Source organism: Triplophysa dalaica, chromosome 7, assembly GCF_015846415.1.
Source record: "Triplophysa dalaica isolate WHDGS20190420 chromosome 7, ASM1584641v1, whole genome shotgun sequence".
Classification (NCBI taxonomy): Eukaryota; Metazoa; Chordata; class Actinopteri; order Cypriniformes; family Nemacheilidae; genus Triplophysa; species Triplophysa dalaica.
This window is the reverse complement of record NC_079548.1, coordinates 6,847,796-6,862,826: the sequence shown is the minus strand read 5'-3', so window position 1 is coordinate 6,862,826 and position 15,031 is coordinate 6,847,796. Positions and strand designations below refer to the sequence as shown.

At 36.6% G+C, this 15,031-nt stretch overlaps 2 protein-coding genes across 3 annotated transcripts; one reads left to right on the top strand and one right to left on the bottom strand.

The window, feature by feature from the left end:
* Positions 1–486: 486 nt before the first annotated feature.
* On the bottom strand, positions 487–3,825 carry desi1a (desumoylating isopeptidase 1a). The gene is made up of 6 exons (XM_056753859.1): positions 3,693–3,825; positions 3,045–3,066; positions 2,771–2,840; positions 2,417–2,526; positions 2,178–2,300; positions 487–1,859 (listed from the first exon to the last, which is right to left on the bottom strand). The coding sequence occupies exons 1-6, from the start codon at positions 3,781–3,783 to the stop codon at positions 1,766–1,768; spliced, it is 510 nt and encodes a 169-aa protein (XP_056609837.1). The 5' UTR covers positions 3,784–3,825; the 3' UTR covers positions 487–1,765.
* Positions 3,760–12,010, top strand: cbx7a (chromobox homolog 7a). Of its 2 annotated transcripts, none has more exons than XM_056753854.1 (6): positions 3,760–3,850; positions 8,440–8,483; positions 8,714–8,779; positions 8,866–8,932; positions 10,282–10,597; positions 10,761–12,010. In XM_056753854.1, the coding sequence occupies exons 1-6, from the start codon at positions 3,848–3,850 to the stop codon at positions 11,369–11,371; spliced, it is 1,107 nt and encodes a 368-aa protein (XP_056609832.1). In that variant the 5' UTR covers positions 3,760–3,847; the 3' UTR covers positions 11,372–12,010. The 2 variants fall into 2 exon arrangements, with proteins under 2 accessions (XP_056609832.1, XP_056609831.1); XM_056753853.1 differs by lacking the exon at positions 3,760–3,850 and adding an exon at positions 6,908–7,389.
* Positions 12,011–15,031: the final 3,021 nt, after the last annotated feature.

The window sequence follows — 15,031 nt, the reverse complement described above, 5'->3', positions numbered from 1 at the left end:
GTTTAGTTTGATGCTAATTTAAGTTAAAATGTTAGCAATTTTGGTAGGCCAAATTCTTTTGTCATTTTATAACTTATTTATTTATTTCGTATGTTGCCATATACGATTAATATTTTTTCAATACTATTTTATTTTTTATTATAATTGTACTGCTTTAAACATATTTCAGTTCATTTTTTGAGGAAACATTTAAGTTTTCCCTTTAGTTAAATTTTTCCAATAATTTTTAGGGTCAATATTTTATTTGATTTCAATGAACAGAAACGTCTTAAAAGTTTTAATTTTAGGAAACTAAAATAATCTTGATCTGAATTTAATATATTTCTCTTCGTAGGAGTCACTATATTTTTATAAATAATGTTGGAGGTTTTAATTTAAGTTATAATTATTATAATATGTTTTTTTACGCTGAAAAACACATCTTTTTAAAACAAAACACTATTAAAAATACTGTAAAAAAATGTTGGACACAAATAAGAACACATCCCACTTGCTGGTTATCTTTAATGAGAAGGCTTCCATTAAAATATAAGTTAAAACTCAAAATAATTCAGTGCAGATGAGGGTTTGCAACAATTAAATGAGCAGGTACAACATAAAACCAACAAAACAATACTCTCTGCATGAAGCATACACACAACAAACAAACATTTTCACTTGTGCCAAAAAGGAGTAAGTTAATAAATAGCAAAGCAATACATTCATCCATAATATAATATATTCATATCATCTTGACGGAAGGAGCAAACCTTCCTTTCACACTAAATAAAATTGTATTTGTTTCATAAAGTGTATATACTGTAATAGCATTCAGCTGGATAAATACAGAATGGTGGAGGACATTCACAGATTAATTTTACTCAACAGAGTTATGATAAAAAGTTTCTTGTGCCCAAGCTAGCATGATAAAGGCACAGATATGTACATTTCTCTGGATATCTAGGGCAAATGTATCAATTATCTGAAAGAGAGCTAATCTGGGAGTCCGAATCATTTCAATCTTGCAATACGTTTTTCACAGCGACACAGCCACAAAGAACAAATGTTATTTTTTATTAATTAAGTGATTTAGCTAAAATAAATAAATATAGATGTTCAAAATTAAATTATTAGTCTTATTTTGGCTTGATACTATTAAAACATATAAACAAAAGCAGATTGTTGGGGGAATACAACATTAATAAAGCATGATTTAAAGGGAATCAAAACAAGAGGGTAACAGGTTTAATTGTCATTGAAAGTCAACTGAAAACTACAACAACAACTGACCTTTGCATGTGGTGGGCTGTAGAGATGAAAAAAGACATACAATACTATAAAGACCTTGGAAACTGAGAAGTCAATACTGCAAAAATATAAACCATCAGTGGTTTGAAGGGTTGTGCATAAATCACATTTTAAACAAAACAGGAATGTCTTAGAATATTTGAGCAACTATTGATGTTTAGATACAGTACATATATTGGATTTTCTTCATTAAGGAATACTTTCATGATGTATAAATATTTTTATATACAATGTAAATATTTGTCAACATTGTAATTCATGTTGGTGAAGTTCAGCTGGTAGAGTATGGCGCTAGCAACGCCAAAGTCGTAGGTTTGATCCCCATGGAATAAACAAACTGAATGTATAGCTTTGGATGACAGTGTAATTCTCTATTAAATGAGGTTTCTGAGGCAACCTTCATTTAAAACAGCCCAAATGTGTGAGTATAAACAACCTGTTTGTGTGAATCGTTGAGTGTGTGTGAAAAAAAGCTGATCTAACTATGATTCTTGTGGCTGCTTATCACGTTTCCACCGGGAGGGGCAATGTGTATCGAGTCCAGGATTGGCCGCAGCACCTGACCAAAGGGCCTGAGAGCGATACAAAACACAGAAAGAGAAAGAGAGGGAGCGTCAAGTCCTGCGAAAACTGTGAAAATCACAGATCTTCGTACATAAATTCTCAGCTTTTGAAATGTGACAGATGCAAATTGAGACAGCATTACAGTTATACAATAACAAACAGAACCACACAAACACATATTCAGATCCAGATATATAAACAGTTAAAGCCTGCAATGTTAAGTTTTTCTTTGCATGGATTTAATGTACACTAAATAGAAACTAATGAGAAATAATTACAGAAGAAAAGCATCTGTGTGTCTATGGCCGTGTGTTTAGTATACTCACGTGGATAGAACCTCGGAGGGCAGATCTGTGATATAGGTGGGAATTTTATTGCCAGTCAGAAACTGGGCCACCTCATTAGTGAATGTGTTACAATTGTGTTCAAACAATCTGTACTTGTCCCCACTGCAGAAACAGATATAGAGAAAAAGATTTTAACAGTGCAATGATAACTTCTGCAATTGGAAAAATGTGAATACTGCTTTTATTTCAATATAAACACTAGTCAAAGACACACAAACCTGTATGTTGTCTCTCCAAGAGAGGACAAATAGTCCATAAAAATCTCTTCCGTCACCTCTGTATTACCTAACTCAACCACTGTATCTGGAGGTCCGAGCATCGTCCCGCCCTGTAACACACATACTGTACATGCTATGGCTCATGGTGTGCTTCAAGGCACCCCAAAACAATGCACACGTCTCTTATTCCTAAAAGAAATTGGTCAGAAACAATCTGTCAATATCCTCCATTCAAAGCCCGTCATGTATGGCCATAGACAATGTTAGTATATACCAAAAAAGCCTTATATTACTCTGTACTGGGCTTTGAGCAATGCTGGGTGCTAAAAGTGTTGCTGTGTGCTGTAACTTTACCGGTGGGCAACTAGAGATCCCAGCACCACCAAAGAAGAATTCTTCTCCATAGACCACTACAGATGTGTGCCTGCATTTAAACATATTCACATAAAGACAACATAAAGAAAAAACATACAGCTATAATACTACATACACGTTATGTAATTATATGCTACATAATAATTCATTACAATTTAATAAAACATATGTCACTTTAATCATAACATTTTAAATCCCAAAATAATTACTAATAGAATTACACATTATTAATTACGTATTTAAACCAACCTACCAAATCCCATCTAGCTGTTTTCCTGTTGAGAAAAAGAAAATTAAAATAATACAAATATAGGAATATAAGTCGTGATATTTGAATATTTATAATAACATAATATATTAAGTATAGTGCAACATTCGCTTTTAATAATTGATACTGCAAAGGCTTTAAAAGATTTTTTGATTTAATTTTTTCGCTCTGCCATCATAATAATTAGAGAATATTCGTTTTACTTTTGTAATGCATTACATATTTTATACACCAGTACAATCAGTTTATCCTTAATAAATTGACATTTTGAGGGCATGTGAATGCATTTTGCGTCCTCCAGTCATGTGCATGATCCCCGGCCTAAAATTACCCACAGTCGAGGCCACCAAGGCCCGGCCGAGATTTATAAATCTTACTAAAGCGAAGGATTAATTATTCAAATCTCTCGGCCAAGCCTTTGTCATCAGATGTTAGCAACAAAACGTCACCATAGCGTAATGAATATCCAAATATTACGTAGCCTTCGTCATAATGTAACCAATCAACATCAACGTTAGCTTATCCATATTCTTACGAAGCAACAACGCCCACTTAACGCTCTGATTAACCTTCTTCATAGTAGGATTGTTAATTTCCCGACTCTTAGCGGCAGCGATCTCTAGCATCACTTACCTAACATTATCGGGCTGAGTTGTCGTGCCATCCCCCTCGACAGATCGTAAATAAAGAGCTGAACTCCAAACGTCGAGTCGTTTTGATCCATGTCTGCGCCGAGTGTTGAATCCGGGTGACCGCCTGCCTTGAGCTTATAACGTTACCGGTTTACGATGGTAAGATGGTCACAACGGTCTTAAATCTCAAATCTGCAATATTCTTGCAAATCTATGATTTTTGTTCATCAAGAGCGTTAAGAATGCTGCATAAAATAAAAGGCAAAGTTATTTTAAAAGACCGGCAAAATAAATAGCCTCTGTCTTTCCAAGCCCCGATAAAGAAATGCATAAAGTTAACGGCACAAGCAACAGCACCATCTAGTGTACATTCAAGTATTTATCTCCTGTTGTATGAACTAACTGTTATTTTAGGTTGGGTATGTTTGAACTATCTTTAGTTGTAGTAGAAGTGCAACTTAATTTATATTTAAACGACTAGCATTGTTCTGTAGCCCCAACTTGATTTTCACTGTACCCAACAATCAATAACCGTCATTTAACTACCCAGCTAACAATGTTCGGTTCCTTGAACGTTACCCTAACGTTAGTTATTAGTTCCTTGAACGTTGTTTTCTAATGTTCGTTTTTGGTTCTCCACGAAAGTTTTCTTTACGGAAATAGAACGTTAGTTTCTGGTTCCCATATCGTTCTGGGAACCAAAAACTAATGTTAAAGAAACCATGAAACCTACGTTTTATTTCCGCGAAGACAACCGAAACTAACCGTAAAATAACTTTCTGGGAAACAGAAACTAACGTTTGGGGACGTTCCCAGTACAATAGCCTAAAATATTTTTCTCGGGTCTGTTTGACCTCCTTACACGCCATGCTGTGGTTTTATCCATCGCTTGTCTAATCTAATGAAATAACGTTAAGTTAAATAGGCCCTATCCCACACAATATGAAATCAATGCATAAGATTCTTCTATGAGCCTAATAATTCATATTCATTACTGAAGGAGCCAAATTTTCGATTTAAACAGCACTATACCATTTCTAATGAAACCACACTGTATGTACCTCAGCATCAGACATTATAGATATTGAAATAAAATAACCAATGACTTCAACACAATATGCATAATTGAAAGCAGATATTTATTGACAGAAAAATAAACATTTAATTATCTTCAGGCTAATAATATTCTTGTCTCAACACATAGGCCTATAGCGGCTCCGGTTTAAGATATAACAATCAAAAGCCCTCAGTGTCAGTCCTTAAATCATGGTCTGCTGATTTAGATATGTCAAATCAATCGAAAATCACAAAATATTAGTTTACTCTCAAATATGTACGTTTTTTAATAAAAAAATATATACTGCTAAACTAATGTGTTAGTGAGTGAGGTAATAACGAAATGATCGTTCATTTTTAAATGACGGGATTGCGCCGCAGAGCGCACACATACAGACAACAGGCCTTAAAGAAATACACATGAATTTATTATGGTATTTTAATTAAGCTTATATAGTTTATTATTTTTCAGCCATTAAAGGGCACGTTTATTAATTCATTTGCTCAGTATAACATAGGCCTATGTTAATATGGTCTTCATTTCTGTTTGACATGTCACTGACGTTCACCAGTTTTGACCATTTTCACCATACAAAATAACCCCAAAATAATCATCAGGGAACGATATTTTCTGGTTGCAAAAATAACAAAAAAATAACCATCAGAGAACGTTATTTTTTGGTTGCATGTAAATAACCAATAAATAACCATCAGGGAACGTTATTTTCTGGTGGAGAAAAAAACAATAAATCAGGGAACGTTACTTTCTGGTTATTTTCTGCTTGCAAAAAATAACCACCAGTGAACGTTATTTTCGGGTTAGCCTATTTAAAAAACAGCCTGCAACGTTATGGGAACGTTGTTTTTTGGTTTCCCCCCAAAAAAACAAAAGGTAACCAAAGACTAACGTTAGGTGAACGTTCTGTGTTTGCTGGTAGACGAGATATAGTCCGGCTATTAATAACCCACTTCTAGCCAAAATAATCTTAAATTTGGTTACATGTCGTTTTAGCCAAAATAACTTGTATGATATTCCATGATGTAAGCTAAGTAAACAATGGTTCAAATGTGCCTGGTTTCATTTCTACGACATGTTCTTACCATGTGCGTAGCCACGATTTAGCTCGTAATCAGATCGGCTATTTGTATCCACCTTAGTCAAGACTGGTTCATTTTGGCCATGCGCAGAGATTGTTGATATATATCTCACCGTGTTCAATGTGTAAATAATATCAGCACTATGTAGCCTAAGTGTCATTTCACTACATGGTTGATCTGTAGTCACCATTAGCTCTGAATTGGGTGGGGTGTGTGCAGTCTGAGACAATATCTAACAACATAATCTAACAGTTTGACTTTAGCCCTGATTCAGACCAGCAATGAGTGTAGCCAAAACGCGTTCAACTTGTTTATTATGACATCAAGTAAAAATGTAAAACATATTAATTATACACCATTCATATTTGCCAAATTTTATAGCCCGCATTTTGCCTTGATTTATACAAGACGTCGGGGCTATGTTTCGACACGAAGTTGCTTGCTGGGTATTCTATTGTCATCCCTGTTATTAATCCCTACCCATAGCACAACGATTTGGAGATCTGGAAAACATCTGCTGTGTAAAAACATTTGCTAATCATCTTATAAAAAGCACATCACATCCAATCTAAAGACTTATAAAAACGATGCTTTATTGTTGAATAAGCTGTCACGTTCTAATAATATAAATGTTTCCACTTTTCTATATTTTCTGCTGCGGACTGTATTAAATTATGGTAAGTGTGTTGTTAAACAGGTACAATTACTACAGTTTTGATGGTAGCGGGAAATCTTTAAGAACTAAACCGCATTTGTTTAAAGATGAGAGGGGTGGGCGATGGGCAGAAGTTATGGGAATGATGTGCGCTTGAATTCTCTAGAAATCTGTTGTCCTTTTCTGTGGAATTCTGCTGGCGCTGATTCCGGGCGGGACTAATTGTCATTCGCTATCAGAGGCTCATAGCACAGTAGGCCCTACACTGTATTTCTCGGAAATTTGTGTTATTGCGTAGGCTACGTTTTGGTCATACTTCTTTTTTTTAGCAGATTGCTATGTCCAGGTCTTAACATCCACCCCCGCACCCGTCACCGACATTTACGTATAGCATAAAAGTGACTCATCGTACTAATGCGCCGGTATCGCGCAGGGAAAGACCACCTTTTCCCGTCTTTCATTTCCATTTCTTGGCAAAAACAGTCGCGCTCCTTCGGCGGCGCGCGCGAACTCTCGTGGCTACCCGCGTGCGGTGCAGCGCAAAAGGGACGGACTGAGATGGGAGGGTGCGCGTGCGCAGAGCGAACACGCGCTGTGCAAAGCCAGTGCGTACATGTGTCGCAGATTTTAAAACTCAGAGAGAGCTGGAACAGCTGCGGACCCGCTGGTACACCGAGAGCACAACTGGCTTGAAAGCAAGAAGATCTCTCTCCGAGTCTCCTCGCAGTAACTGTAGGCACTGTTTCCTCCCCGCAAGAGGAGGAGAGGACATATCCTAAAAACTCTATTCTCGTCTTCTGCACTGGATGATCTCATAAACATGGAGCTGATAGCAATAGGAGAGCAAGTGTTCGCCGTGGAGTCAATAACGAAAAAAAGGATAAGAAAGGTAAACAACGTTGCCAATGCTTATGAAAAATGCACTTTGTTCTCATCACGAAACGCAATGTATTGTGCACGCCCTGTTACCTTCTTTTTTGAAATGATACATCTCTCCAAAGTGCGGCGACAGTTTTCTTCTGTAGCCAGTTCGGCAATGAGTCACGAGTGAATGACAGCCTACCGAAGCTTGCATAAAATTTTGGAACTGCACAGTTGCATGTCGTGTGCAAACTGCAATGCATTGCACGACTTTTAACTTGCTCTATTTTAACGCATCTTCTAAAGTTTGCGAATTTTGTAATCGCAAGCGCTGTAGATGGATGGGGTGAGAACGGAGCGCGTGTCATCACCGCCATCGATGCGCGTTTGGCTCGAAAAATCGCAGCGTTTGGTAGCTACGCAGTTTATTTATACGCATGCAGGGTCAAGGGTAGGGGAAAAGGATGATGGTTCTGCGCGAAAGACAGTCAAAATAAATAAGCAACGGCTTATAAACAAGATTACACATTATTAAAAAGATTGTTTATTAATATACCACGCGCAATGAAGTACTTACAATTGGTAGGTGTTATATTTATTTATTATGATTTTGTTCCCGTTATAAAGCCAGATGTTGGCTGCTATTGCAACGTACAGTAATAGCAAGTGATAATGGTGATGACTAAGATCATGACTAACACGGCATGTGCACGCGGGTTTCGTTTCGTATGCTCGGGCATGAGGGGGGGAAGACCGTCGCCGCTCCACACGTTGCACAAAAATGTGAGTTGTTTACGCGTTTCCTTAGCCCCACCTATTTCCATCCCGTGAACGCTCCTGAAACCCTCTTTTAAAGGCGCTCAGGAACTCACCCTAATGTGATATCGCGCACCTTTGCCGTTTTTATCCGAAATATTATTCCCAGTCAAAATACTACTCAGCGCACACATCTTAAAGAGACAGGCGCGCTTTTCCAAAACCCCTCACATGTATGCGCATCATGGATGTAGAATAGTGACGTATGTCTCTCTCTGAACTTTTAAAGTGAACGTGATCTTTTTCGTTCATGTCATTTCAGGGAAATGTCGAATATCTTTTGAAGTGGCAAGGATGGTCCCCTAAGTAAGTTTCAATGGAAAGTTTATTATTGGTCGTTTTGTAAAAGACTATTCTACAGGAACAACATTATGTGCTTGCAAATCTCACTTGTCCAGGTCCTATTTCACACAAAATAAGATAATGGAAGAAAAAATGTTTACATAAAGAAGACATCAAATAAAAAAGCATGCATGAAAGAGGTTTAGCCGCATGCTGGTCCAATATTCTGATCTGACCGTCTGTGGTACTGACAGGTACAGCACCTGGGAACCAGAGGAAAACATACTGGACCCTCGGCTTGTCGTCGCCTACGAAGAAAAGTAAGTCATTCTCTGGTGACTAGAGATTACTGATGGGAAAATTTGACAGATTTGTCACTTTATTTACATTTCTCTTTTTTTAACAGAGAAGAGAAAGAAAGAGCTCTGGCTTATAAGAGAAAAGGCCTGAGACCACGTCGGATTGTATTGCGGGTATGAGATTCATCTTAATTTTTTATTTTTATGTATCAGTTTCTGTGATGTTTAGTTATTTCAATGTTTGTTATTATAAATTGTTTAGAAAGCTATAATGCATAAACTATAATGCATAATTTTTTCCTGAAACAATATTTGAGCTTTTGCGACAATAACCTAAGTACCAGGCCCAAATTGGTTATATTGATTTCCAGTGTTGGGTGTAGTTACTAAGTAATTAGTTACTGTAATTTAATTACTTTCCCTTGAAAAGTAAAGCATGGGATTACTCTTATTTTTTTCTATAATTTAATTACAGTTATTTCTGATGTAATTAAACAAAATACTGTGTGTAATTTTTGTGTGTGTGCAATAGTGGAATTTACATAAAAATTAAAAAACTAACTTTAAAATATGTGCTTTAATGTATAATTCTCACATTTGTAATACTTTTTTTTATAATTTTTTTATTTGAATGAATTAAAAGAGCCGTTTCATTTCTATCATTGAATCAATATATCAAAGTTGATATAGGATATAGAAAGTAATTAGTTTTAGAAATACTTTTTGCAGAGAATTATTTGTACAGTATAATAATTATAATATTGAATATATAATTAGTAACTAGTAACTAATTACTTTTTCAGAGTAACTCGCCCAACACTGTAGATTTTTATATCAAATATCAAAGAATCAGATACAGGTTCCAGTACTTCCAAACACACTAAAATCGTTTAGTCATCATCTGCTTATTTTCAAACCAAGATGAGATCTCATTTAATAAAAGGGAATGTCCATGCTGGTCTATTCGACACAACAAGAGTGGATGGGGATCAGGGGGTGACCATCTGTAAAAGGATAAAAAATCACCATAGAAGTAAAGTCCTATGCACTATATTGAATATCCAAAACCATACAATAAATTTACAAGGAACAGAGAGAAATTTTTGTTGCTAATTAATGGAAAGACGTCTACATTAAAGTTATGGTCCCCATGCGCTATCATTGTAAAGCTAGCACATTCTGCTATAACAAAGTCATACAGTTTTGAAATGGCATGATGGTGAGTCAATGAAAACCGATTTTAAATTGTAAACTAAATCTTTATTTTTTGATTTGATATACTAAAGTGTCCTAGAACCGCTGCACTGGATAATACGTGACGTCATTGGCTTCAGTGTCCAAATTTTGCATAGCACGGGGGGCTGTACTTGATTCTTTCCTCTTGTGACACAAGAAAAGCATATAGCAGTGGAGCCCTTGTGCATCCTAACATGCAAACAATCAAAACACTGTATATAAAATATACATATAGTAGCATGACAAGCATTTGCAACCTCTGATAAACCTAATCTCCACCCTAACAGAACATCTACCCAATGGACCTACGAAGTGCCCACAAGGTTCTGCTTAAACCAGCCCCAAGAATCCGTCTGTCACTTTCCCGTTCCCTGGAGATTGACCAGATCGGACGGCGCTGTAGAGAGGGCTACCGTCGCTTAGAAAAACGCAGGCCCAGAATCATGGATGATGTTAAGCCTTTCCAGCAACTAACAAGAAGCCCAATTTTTTCAAAAGACTTTAGAGTGAAAGAGTGGGATAGAGTCGAGGAAATCGAGCAGAAGAAACAAAGAATGACAATCAATGATGAAAACACAGACATGAACCAGGACATTCCAAGTGGTAGGTGTTGTGCGGCATCAATACGACAATTGTTGCTAGGATACACTCGTAATGTAGCATATTCAGGGGTCATGAGACCCAATATTGTTCAAATAAAATAAGTTAAAAAAAGCGATGGTGACAAGTGTCTTAATAAGGTGTTTTTCTGGATTTGTTTTCTCAGGCCATGAGCTATCTGAGGGGTACAACTCTTCGACAGAACAAGAACCAATAATCATCGTCAGGAAAACTGAGAACTGCCAGTCCAGTTTAGACCACAGTGAGAAACCAATCGAGGACACTTGCCTTATGACAGGTCCAATTTTAGGAGCAACAGATGGACTTGAAAACCGCACAATCACCGAAACACAACTGACCGTCCCAGTCACAAACACTGCAGGGGGTGGCGACTCTGAACACGATGCAACAAACACTGACCAATCACTACAAAACAGTACCAACTTAGAAACGAAAGTGGAAGGTGTGCCTGACAAAATACAAAACCGACCTTCGGTTATCGAAGTACATATGAGTGTGAAACAGGAGATGATAAGAGAAACAGGTCAGTCAGACACTCCAGAGGTCGAGGATAAAAGCGAGATGGATGTTGAGGTCACAGAAGAATGTAAAACAACATTACAGGTACCGACCGACCAATCACAGGCTTCCTCCACCATCGCAGTGCATACCGGGAAGGTAATTGTGACTAAGGTAACCATTAATTCCCTGACCGTGACCTTTAAAGAGGCCATGAGCGCGGAAGGATTTTTTAGCGACTGCGCGCTTGAGTTGTAAATTGAAAAAGGGACCGTTGCAATAGATTTATGTAAATGTAGACAGGACCAGTTCGCAGTAGTGAAGCAGATATTGTTTGTCTAAGCAAGGTTTTTCTTCCTAAGTATGTCCTTGTGTCATCGTTGTCAAGTATCTTTTGAAGGAGGACATTTCTGACTTTATTCATAAATGCTCTAAGTGAAGAGTTCAGTAGCATGTAACAAAACTTTCCACATCTGTACCACTACTCATCCATCAGCAGGAGGTATTGCACTAACAGTGAGGAGGAAAACACATTTAAGCTCAGAAACAAAACTACTGTTTTATTGCCTTGTCCTGTGACCAACCAGGTGGGAAAGAGAAAGGCCGCCTGGCTTTGTTTTCAGATGTTCGTCTACACTCTCTTCTGAGGCCTTTGTGCATTTTTAAAGAGACAGTATTGGTTTACATTCACAACTGCTACAGCGGACGCTTTCGTAGAACTTGTTCTGAATCTGAACACAAGTGCGTTAGGTGTTGCTTTAAGCATGGCAGAAATCGAAGCAAAGACTAAATAACATGTTTTGGTCATGGTTGTAGTTGAACATGGCTTGTCAGATTTGTTGTTATACACCTACACTTCCTGCTTGTATTTACAGTGAATAAACTGGAGAAAATGTTGTTGGGGATCTATCATTTATCTGTAAGTTACAGAATGAGAGGCCAGTTATAAAATAATGGATCAGTTCTAAATTATTACAAAACCAGCTGAATGTACATCCATCCATCCATCCATTTTCTACCGCTTATCCGAACTACCTCGGGTCACGGGCTGAATGTACATAATCCATTATTTTTAACCAACAGTTTATATTGGTTAAAAGAATGATCTATAATTGTCCTCACGACAATACTCTTAGCTATTATATAACCAGCCATTTAAAAGCCTTTGTAAACTGAGCAGTCGGACAGGGTATCATTTTGTAGAAATTCCTCCAAGAAATGTCTTTCGTTTGACTTCAACCCACGTAAAGATATGTAAAGTAACCTGCAATGTTAGGTTTCAAACAGAGGTAGCGATTTAACTTAATTTAAAAGTTAAAATCACAGCATTTACCATTTTGGTCATCCAATATAAGCAAATAAATCTTTAAATATTCCTTTTGAACTGATTAAATACAAATGAATAGTTCAGATGTGAAACCCTCTAGACCAGTGGTTCTCAAATGGGGGTACTGCAGGGGAAAGGTTTTACTCTCATTTCACTGTATTTTAAAGTAAAATCTTGTTGTCTGGTAAAGTGGCATTTGGCTTGAAAAAATCATAAAAAGGGGTACTTAAGGCAAAAAAAGTTTGAGAACCGCTGCTCTAGACCCGTCAGACGACTTTTCATTTAATGGAGCAATGTGGAGATTTCAGCGGCATCTAGCGGCGACGTTGCGAATTGCAACCAGGGATCCACTCCCCCCTTTTGAAGCACCATGTTGGCTCTCACAGGACCAAGATGTCGCGTTTTCACTTCATTGCCGAAGGAAATATCATATTTATGAAACATGCTCTGTAGAGCAGTTTGGCCACTTAGGGCTACTGTAGAAACAACACGGTGAATACCATGCAAAGGAAATTAACAGTGTTGGAAAAAAAACATAACGCTTCATTATGTACGTTTTTTATACACCTCTGAAGACATAGTTATGTTTATTATATTGCATTTCTGTCAATGGATCCTCCTTAAATGTACACACTGGTCCTTTAACAGGGATGCTGCAGACTTTTTATAATCAAATTTGAGACTTTTTAAGTCCTGTTTAAGAGCTGAACAAAGAAAAAAAGATATACTATTTTTATACAGCCTTTAACACACGTTTAACATATGTCCCAATTTTTACTCAGAAGAAAGAATCAAAACAGATACATCTCAAATACATCATATTCGTCAGATGCCTTTTTCTTAATTTCACTTCTGGTCTCTGCTCAGTGTGTTTGCCATCTGCCATACTATAAAAACTAATTTCTAAAATTCATAAGTATAGTATTTATTATATGAAACTTTATAGTAAATTTCCTGTACCGTTTTTACTTTACCACTGTAAATAGCTAATCCTACAGATTAATACTGTATTATATGTTAATAGAGTTCTACAGCTGTAATAAACTACAATCTACTATAGGAAATAAAGTATACAACAGTATTTTTTGTGAAGTGAATGTCTAATGTTTTTAAATTAAGAAGTTTTTGATAGAATACCAGTAAAATTGTATTCTTTATTTATTGTTTTCGTTACATACGATTCATATTTAATACTTAATAGGACGGGGGTGTCGAACTTTAAATATTTATCCACTCGTGTTCGTCCCTTCTCAGTGAAGCCTTAAGCCACAATACATAGTTACTGCAGTAGATGGCGATAATTAACTATTTCAGTTTGGGATACAAAGAAGAAGAAGACGTCACACAGCAGCGCTGCTCTGAAGGCAAAACGGAATGTAGCTTTTAATTAAAATAAAAAAAAGTTTAATCAGAAGATGGATCGCCTCATTATAAAAAGAACATAACAAGAACAAACAACATCGGTTACTTTTCTCTGTCTTTATAGGTTCGTTTCGTGAAAGACGAGAAAGCAAATTAAAAGGTTTAGCAGTTCAAAAATCTTATAAGAGTGCGTTGAGCGACAAGAAAGCGCAAGTAAGATATTACAAATAAATCATTTTTAAATAAAGTTTCTTTAATTCCCATTGAGTTGCTTGCACAGGCTAACCAATCTCTATATTTCATATCTTGGAGGCAAATCACATCAAACTTACATTACATGCCCCTCTGTTCTCTTCTGTTTGAGCGCACAGGAGGAGACGCAGATTGTCACGTGACAGAGGGAATCCAGAAAGAATAAACTAAAACATCACCAAAATAAAACTATATATTTAACGTTATATTAAGTATTAAAATATGTTTGACTTAAGGTGTTATAAAATTTAAGACCTACCATAAGTAAAAATAAGACTATTTAAGACTTTATATGACCTTCAATTTACCAAAATAAATGTAAGACTTTTTAAGGACCCGCGGGAACCCTGTTCAAAATAAGCATTTTCATCACTCTAACATTTACTTTCAGAAATACCAGATATTTCAGACCCGTCAAAGTGTGGTATTTAGGAGGTTTGGTAGCAATGTAGGCCTATTCAACATCATCAACTCATTTATAGAGATGTGGCTTTTAGGGGGTTTTATTCAAATTCTTAAACAATTGTCAAACCACTTTGGAGAATTGAGAACCATTTTATCAGGCCATCTCCACAGTTTGTTTTATCACCTCTAGGATCCTTTGCAGAAGAATTGGGCTGAATGTCAAGCATCTATGACAGCTGGCCGATGAGTCAACTATGACCAGCTAACAGCCCTATATCACACATTTAGCAAACCAAAGCAACGAGATCTGCCATAATTTATATTAATACATTTGGCATACACTCTTAAAAATCTTGACTTTAAAAACATGCATTAATGCACTGTTCCCTGGGAATTGAAGCCATGACCTTGCATTACTGGTGATTAGGATACAATATTGAAGAAAAAAGGTTCAAGCCACAATGAAGCATTGTGTTAAATAATATTCAGAACGTTCAACCAAAATTAAAATGATCTTTTTAAATACTCAACCTCATGCCATTCCAGAAACACTGTATGACCTCCTTGCTTCA